Consider the following 8,205-nt stretch of genomic DNA (forward strand, 5'->3'; position numbering starts at 1 on the left):
TGAACGGGGAAGGGGCGGGGAGGGATGGCAGAGGAGGAGGAGGAGGAGGAGGAGGGAGGATACTTTGGTGGAGCAGAGGAGGATGAGCGATTCACCGTCACGGTCAGGTCACAGCTGCCGGCCAACGTCGCCGCGGCGGCCAGGAGCGAGTTGCCGTCACTGTCTCAGCCAGGAGCGAGTCGCCGTCACCGTCGCGGCCAGGAACGAGTCGCCGTCGTCGGCGCACCTAACCCCCGTCGTGGCCACCGTCTTCTGCGCCTCACCACGTCGCCGTCGCGAACGCCGTTGCTTGACCACCTCGTGGACACCAGCGCCGGCGCCTCCCGGCGGCGCAACTCGATCTAGGTCTCGAGCGAGAGGCGAGGTGGGGAAAAACGACGGCATCTGGTCTGTATCGGATACCGGCTTGATACGGGTGTAAACGAGAAAACCAGTGTAAAACTTACAGTCCAAAAACGACATGCCAAGCACCAACGACAGGCCCATCCGTTTTTATTTTACTGGGGTATATTTTACAGGTGTATTGGGCCCTAAAACGAGGAGCCAAGCGGGGCCTTAGGGTTTGGTGGTTCCTAATCCTACTGTGATTCCGTCTCTCGGACTTTGGTTTCCTCCCTTCGCGCCGACTTTGGTTTCCCCCTTCGCGCCAGCTGATTCAAACACGGGTCGGTATTTTGAGATAGAGCGGGATCTCTTACCCGACCGCGCCCCCCCCTCCCCCCCTTAAATTGGAGGTAGCGCGGAGTGAGAGTCCCGTTCAACAAAAAAGTAACGCAGGGAGAGAGAGAGAGAGACAGAGAGCGGGAGAGGGGGAGGGAGGGAGAGAGTTGAACATCGTCGAATCATGGGGCTGATGGCGCTGAATCGGCTCATCTCCAGGCAGCGGGAGCAGAAGCAGAAGCGAAATCGTGGCCGTATTGAAGCCAATAGTAAGCCCCGCGACTTAGCTTCTTCTCGATTTACCTTCTGCGGCTTCTCCTATTTGTGCCTTGCTGCCATGTGTGAGTTTTTCCGTAAATAAAAGTACATTTTCTTGGGAGCCCTGTCCGCGTTGGGGATCTCACTGCGTGGTGTTACCCGGTTTGATTAGATCGAAGGAATTCGACGAGCCTTGGGGGCAATTGCGCCGTTTTCCTAAAATATCTGTGCTCAGTTGGAGTATGATTTTCAGATTGACACAACTGAGTCTTGTAGACTGTAGATCTCTTTCGCGTTCCTGCAAAAATTGGACAAAAGATCCAACTTTTACCTAAAAACAACTTTTTTGGAGCCCTAACTGCAGTGGGGATATCGGTAGCTGATGAGATCCAGTTTTATTAGATCGAAGGAAATTGACTGGACTTGGGCGATTCCGTAGTTTTGCTAAAATACCTGTTTTCAGCTGGAGTTTGATTTTCAGATTGACACAATTTGAGTCTTGTAAATTCTAGGTCTCTTTCACGTTCCTGCAAAAAAATTAGACAAAAGGCCCAACTTTTATTACAATAAAAATACGCTTTTTTAGCCCTCTTCGCAGTGGGGATCTGTTAGGACTTAGGACCCTGAATAATTGTAATACAAGAAATATATGCAAGATCCTAACTAAAGCTACTGAATAACTGCAATTACTGGAGGAAAACAGGGTTAAGATAAAGTAATTGCAAGGAATTGTAGAAAAGATACATGATTTATATAGAGGAACAAGGTAAATTAGGTTTTTTGTTCTTGGGTGTTACTAAACAAAGCAAGCAACTAGTAATACAAGATCACCCTTCTACCCTTACGTCTAATATTCTCTTAATATCTCATAATAATACTACCCTGACATTCAACCTCAGTGAGTTCCTTGTTCTACAAGGAAATCAGCAATTCTCCAGAATTCTTCATCCATGTTAAGGAGGTTGAAAATTGATCAGCGAAAGAGTGATTCCACCCAAGTTCATGTGTTGTGAATAATTCTGAGTGCATTACACTTCTGAAAAATCTGGCAAGAGCGCATGACAATGAACCGTGAGCTGCATAGTGCATTCCGATTCTTTTTTCCTGTCTCAGTTAACAGTAGGTGCCACTTTGGATGTGCACTTTCTGTACTTTTGCTTGCTCAGGCAATATAGATGCAGGTTGGATGGGCTTCCCATTTGTGAGCTTGAGTACTGCATTTGTCGACACTGTTCGCCAACATGCAACAATCAGATCATTAAACTTCCTGTTGTCCTTGCCAGGGTCTCAAATGTGTATTCCCACAAGGAAAAAAATGCTCTTGCTTTCTATTTGCTGTTTTACAGGGATTATAGCATCCCGTTCAGTTCCAGGAAAAATATGCAGCTTCTGATATAAAAGCAATGCAATGCCTGAATCCCTTATATTTAGGGAGTGCTATCTAACACTTCAATGAAGACAATTGAGTAGCCGCTCACTTCATAATCATATAGTACATCATATTCTGGCATATCGTTGAACACGTTGGGCGTGGCGTGAACTGTTGCTGTCAGTTCCACACTAGGAAATGGGCTCAGGAGTTTGTTGTGCTGTTGGCGTTGGTGTTTCAGTAACTGTGGAAGGATAAGTGGTGAAGTTTGGAATAAGGCAGAGGTTTGGGATTGTTCCAGCGAGCCGCTGTCAGGCCCACATGGCTGCTTGCTAAGGAAGACTGCAAGTTCTGAGACCATCGATGTGAGCTTCACAAGCTCACCTTTGATACTGTCAAAGGAGGTTTGAGTCTGCACTTGTTGGTCTTCCAAATGGGCAGTGATGTCTGGGACCCCATATGGAAAGCCTCTTTGGCTTGAGCTTGCTGGTGCGCCACCTTCATCAGAGTAGCCTCCCCGGCTTGAGCTTGGAGGTGGAGTTGCTGCTCCTCTGTGGCTGAAGTTGACGTCGCATTGGTCATGGTGTCTGGCCGGAAGCACGGGTAGTCGCATTTGGCCCCGGACGTGCATGTGTGGTCCAAGGCCTTCTTGGTCCGCTAATGAACAGAGAACTGGGGTGGATGAATGTTGAAGTTGGCATGGTTTGTGAGAGCTTAGTGGAGGACGGCTGGCATCATCGGGCGGAAGAGGAGGTGCTCAGTGCATGGAGTCTTGCTAAAATAGTTGTGCAGAGCTTTGAGTCTTGTAGTCATTCATGTCCCTGCAAAAAATTGGACAAAGATTCTAGCTTTGTGTGTGCTTGAACTTGTTATTTCCTTCTGTTGGTGCCTGTACTAAACATAATACTGATGTTTCAGATGGATGGCTTGCTTCATCATTAGCTAAAAGAAACAGATCGCCCTGCCAACAGGATGTTAATTCTCATGGTGGCAAAAAAGTAAGATATCCAGGACCAGATCTTCCAGAGGTATGTTCTGATAATGCTAGACTTCTATCAGCAGCATAGCTAAATAAAAATTATGAACATATCTTTCACCGCAGCAAGCTTTGCTTTGTTCTGTTGCAGCAACTTTCCAGCAGAAAACTGTTCCACTAGTTTTAAGATCCAGTTGATAGTTATGAACTACTCCTTCCGTCCCATAATATAGGAGTGTTTTTGACACTACACTAGTGTAAAAAACGCGTTTATATTATGGGACGGAGGGAGTAGATCCTAGAACCTTCTCCGTGTGAGCTGTGTCACTTGTTTTATTTGCCATGATCGATGTATGTCACATTGTTTTCCCTTCTGTTTATGCCTACCAAGAACCAGTTGCAACTTGTACTTACCCTTGGCTAATTGTAGATTGTGCCATCCTTTCCCAGCTTAAGCCAACATTTACAAAGCAAGTCTTTTACAGTATTATTCCTTATGAGACTTTCATAGTACTTTACCTCAAATTCTGATCTTCTGTACTTCTGTATGCAGGACATCTGGCGTCATATACATTTCCTACTGCCAATGCAAGATGCTGCCCGTGCTGCCTGTATCTCTCAGTCCTTTCGAAGCTCCTGGAAATGCTATCCCAATCTTACCTTCACTAATGAAACAATGTGCTCCAAAGAAGATTTGTGTAAGAGAACAACAGGCTCAAATGTTATAAGAGACTACAACAACAAAATTGACCATGTTTTAAGAAACCACTCAGGAGCTGGTGTGAAGAAATTGAGGCTTGAATACTATGTTATTCCTCATGATGCAGAACCGTATCATCATCTCACCAGTTGGCTCCAGATTGCGGTTACACCAGGGATTGAACAACTCCACCTTACACTATCCCCGAGGGATGCAACTTTTAACTTTCCATGCATGCTTCTCTCTGAGATATGTCATGGCTCTATTCAGTATCTTCACCTTGCCAATTTGGACTTACATCCCACATTTCAACTTGGTTTGAGAACCCTGAAAACGCTGCACCTGTATAATGTGCATATTACGGGGGATGAGTTAGGGTGCCTTCTATCCCATTCCTTTGCTTTGGCACACTTGAGACTTCAATATTGTCATGACATCATTCGCCTGGAGATACCTTGTCTGCTGCAGCGGCTCAGGTTCCTGGAGGTGCTTGAATGTAGCCTTGAGGTGTTAGAGATCAATGCTCCAAATATCTCCAGATTCCGCTTAATGGATTTTAATGTGCAACTCTCGTTTGGAAAGTCACGGAAGATGAAGAATCTGATGTTGAACAATAGCTGTGGCATCAGTTATGCTATTGACAACCTTCCTTCCTGTGCGCCAAAAGTTGAGACTCTTACCATACATTCTAGTTATGAGGTATTCTCTCACAGTTAAGTTGGTAAGTGATATAACAGTAGCCATATCTTGGAAATAATTAACCAGAGTCATCTTTATGCAGGTAATTAATGCACCAGTGGCATCTAGCAAATTTCGCCACCTCAAGATCTTGATTATTTATCTATTGGGACTCCATTCTCATCGGGACTATGATTATTTATCCTTAGTTTCTCTTTTTGATGCTTCTCCTTTGTTGGAGAAGTTTGTCTTGTTTGTAAGTCACTGTTCACCCTGCAAAGATCATCTAATTTCCATGTTTGAATCATGAATTTGAATGTCTTGGCCTTTGATCTTCAGGTATCACCTGTGCAGTCCAAGTATGACTGGTTTGAGGGAGATCTCTCATCTCTGAGACAAATGTCAGAACACCGCCATCACAACCTCAAAAATGTGAAGATCAGTGGTTTCTGCCCCCAAAAAAGCATGGTTGAGCTAGCACGTCATATTCTTGAGAATGCAACATCACTTGAGTGCCTTACATTGGACACCACTCCTATTAGCTACCGGTGTTCTGGTGATATATTGGACAGGAAATGCCCTCCACTGGAAACTGCATATATAAGGGATGCATATAAATCAATCTTGGCTGTGAGAACATACATTGAAGGGAAAGTTAACTCCACAGTCAAGTTAAACTTACTAGGGCCTTGCAGCCGGTGTTATGCTTTGTGAAATTCAGATCTGAATCACCTTGTGAAGTTTAGTTGTTAAATGGTTACCTTTTAGTTCTTTGTTTGGATTCACCAGTCATTTTTGTGGAGTTTATGTATTTTTACTTGCACCTGCCGTGATGAAGAAATTCTGGCAAATTTATTTGTTTCAATCTTCTAGCAATACCTGGAGAGAAATAGTAGCGTGGTTAGGCAAAGATATTTGCTTTCTTGTGGTGCAATTTCATACAAGCTGAAAGTAGCCTTTGATTCAAAACAACTTTCAAAATTCAGAAGTGGAGTTTCTACTTTTGAGCACAGCTGGAACCTTTAGGCTCCGACCAGGAAAACTGCCGATTGGTTGTGATATTACACCCTGTTTTGGCTGGTGTTGACAACACTTCTACAGCCTTTGGCATCGTCTATGACCCTCACAGCTCCTAGAAGGTCGTCCGCTTCTTTTGCCCTAGAGAACCTGTACAGAAGAGCTGTTAGGCTAGTCATAGTGGGAGTAACTTAGCTAGTAACATAGCGCACTCCAAATTTTTTTTGCTTATGTGGCAAGTATTTAATGTGAGGTGGTAACATAATATGTTACTGTAATATAGCGTTTCCCAAAACAAGATGAGTCTACAAACTAATAAATGAAGCCATCTATGACACTACTATTATGTTACTTCGCATTATAAAGGTAGTAACTTAGACTAGTGTCATGCATATGACACTAGTCTAAGAGGGTGCTTGGATCCAAGGGACTATTTTTAGTCTGACTAAAAATAGTTTCTTTTAGAGACTAAAGTTCCAAGCACCCCTGACTAAAGAGAGGCTAGGACTAGTGTTGAGGCTAAACCTTTTTAGTCATAGGAAACCTACTAAAATATGTATTAGCCCTCTCTCTCCTCATTTAATTCCTCTCATTTAACACATGCGAGTTCTGGATTGGAGGGTTTGGATGATAATAAATGCTCAATACCTTGATTTTAGTCTCTTTAGTATTTGGATCCAAGCATGGGTGAGGCTAGCAAGTTTTAGTCCCACTACTTTTAGTCATGGGACTAAAACGTATCCAAGCACCCTCTAAGTTACTCCCCACTATGACCAGCCTTAGAGCAACTCCAATTTGGTGACCCAAACAGACATGCGGTTTATCAGCTTTTTGTCCATTTGGGTCGGCGTGCTAGCTCACTTTATCCATTTTTTGTCCATTTGGATCGGCGTGCCCGCCCACTTCTGCGTTTAGGTTGGTAGTGCACCCAACGTGTGCACGCATATTCGTCCTCGTGGCCGGTATGTGGCCATTTATTTCTTCTTTTTTGTGTACATATAACAAAAATTGCCTGAACGCGTCAATTTTTTTTTTGCCCGAAGTTCAGATAATTCAAACAAATACAAATATCTCATAGTTTCATAAACAAATAATATCTCATAGTTTATAAGGCAAATAAAATTTAAATTGTCGCAAATACATTTGGAAGAAAAAATAGTCGATACAATTTGATGCCAGCCTGAGCCCATATATGCTCAACAAAATCATCTTGCAGTTGAATGCGAGTTTCTGATAAGAGGACAAGCCAACCTTCTTGAGGGCATCCTCCTTGCATTCGAAATAATTATCGAACAACCCCCCCCCTCCTGAATACAGTTGAACACATGTCTAGCCATCCAAAACAGCGCCGGAATAGGTTGTGTTTGAAGAACGGGTTAGCAGATTGGTAGTAGCCTTGCTAGAGTAGGCAATGGCCGCTCTCTCTATTGCTTCAACGGCAAAGTATGCCCCGGGATCGAGCCCCGAAACATCGGCCGTTGCCTACTAATGTGGTAATGGCAGCAACCATAATCTCCTCATCGTCAGACGGCGAATCATCCAAAGCGCAAATAAAATTATTGAGAAAGTACTTGTCGCCACTGTCCATTTGTACCTTGCGGGCGGTGGGGTGGCGTCGCCCTTGGGGTGCTACGACGGCGACGAAAACAGTCAACCAACACCGGAGTATGGGGCCATCAGGGGGTGGCGTGCTGCTGGGGGTGGTATGTGTGCACGAGCGAACTGGGAGGCGATGGCGCGGTCTGTCAATGGGAGGAAGGGGAAATGACCAATCTGCCACCGACTAGCGGGCCAGCGGGAGGTCAAGGGTGGGCGTCGCGCGTGTCCGCGCCGTCGCAAACCCGACCCAATTTTGGGCCTGAAATGGGTTGCACACGAACAAAAAGCGGACGCTGGTCCGTTTGCATCGGTGCGTTGGGCCGTCATTTGTGTCCGTATCAATCCAAACGGACACGCACGGATAGTTTGCGTCGGTGCATTGAAGTTGCTCTTACAACCACAACTTGCGCGTTGAAGTTGCTCTTACAACCATAACTTTGGGACGGAGATTGTCGCCGCTCATTGTTTTGGACCATCGACCATACCAAACTTGGATGAAGAATCCCAACCAGGGTTTCTCTGCTTTAGGCTAGAGGACAAATCGTTCCCTTGCTGCCAAGGGATTGTATGCAGGATGTCCTACTTGACCGAGCTGCGGGGTAGCTAAGAGCATTACTAGTAGTACCCCTAAACCCTCAAACCTTCAAAAATAACTGCTTTTTTACGGGTTGCAACAAAAAAAAACGCAAAGACTAGAACCCCTAAACCCTTAAACCCTAAAAAAAGTAAGGGTCCAACCCTCAAACCCAATTTCAAACCGTAGAAGTGAGGGTTGGAGGGGGGCGCTCGACCCCAGCCCGCACTCCCTTCCCCCGCCGCGCCGGAGGGAAGTTTCCCGTCCCCAACCTCCCGCTTCCTCCCTCCCAAGCCGCCGGCCGTCGCCCGCCCCAAATCCGGCCGGCCCCCCGCCTCCCCTCGACGCTGCCGCCGTCCCGCCCCTGCGCCACA

The 8,205-nt window shown here is 45.6% G+C and overlaps 1 protein-coding gene across 1 annotated transcript; it reads left to right on the forward strand.

The window, feature by feature from the left end:
* Window positions 1-668: 668 nt before the first annotated feature.
* On the forward strand, window positions 669-5,506 carry LOC123112465 (uncharacterized). Its single transcript, XM_044533451.1, has 5 exons — window positions 669-929; window positions 3,206-3,315; window positions 3,817-4,662; window positions 4,745-4,897; window positions 4,981-5,506. Exons 1-5 carry the CDS (start codon window positions 845-847, stop codon window positions 5,353-5,355), a joined length of 1,569 nt encoding a protein of 522 aa, XP_044389386.1. The 5' UTR covers window positions 669-844; the 3' UTR covers window positions 5,356-5,506.
* The last annotated feature ends 2,699 nt before the right edge of the window (window positions 5,507-8,205 follow it).

This window comes from Triticum aestivum, chromosome 5B (assembly GCF_018294505.1).
Source record: "Triticum aestivum cultivar Chinese Spring chromosome 5B, IWGSC CS RefSeq v2.1, whole genome shotgun sequence".
Taxonomy (NCBI): Eukaryota; Viridiplantae; Streptophyta; class Magnoliopsida; order Poales; family Poaceae; genus Triticum; species Triticum aestivum.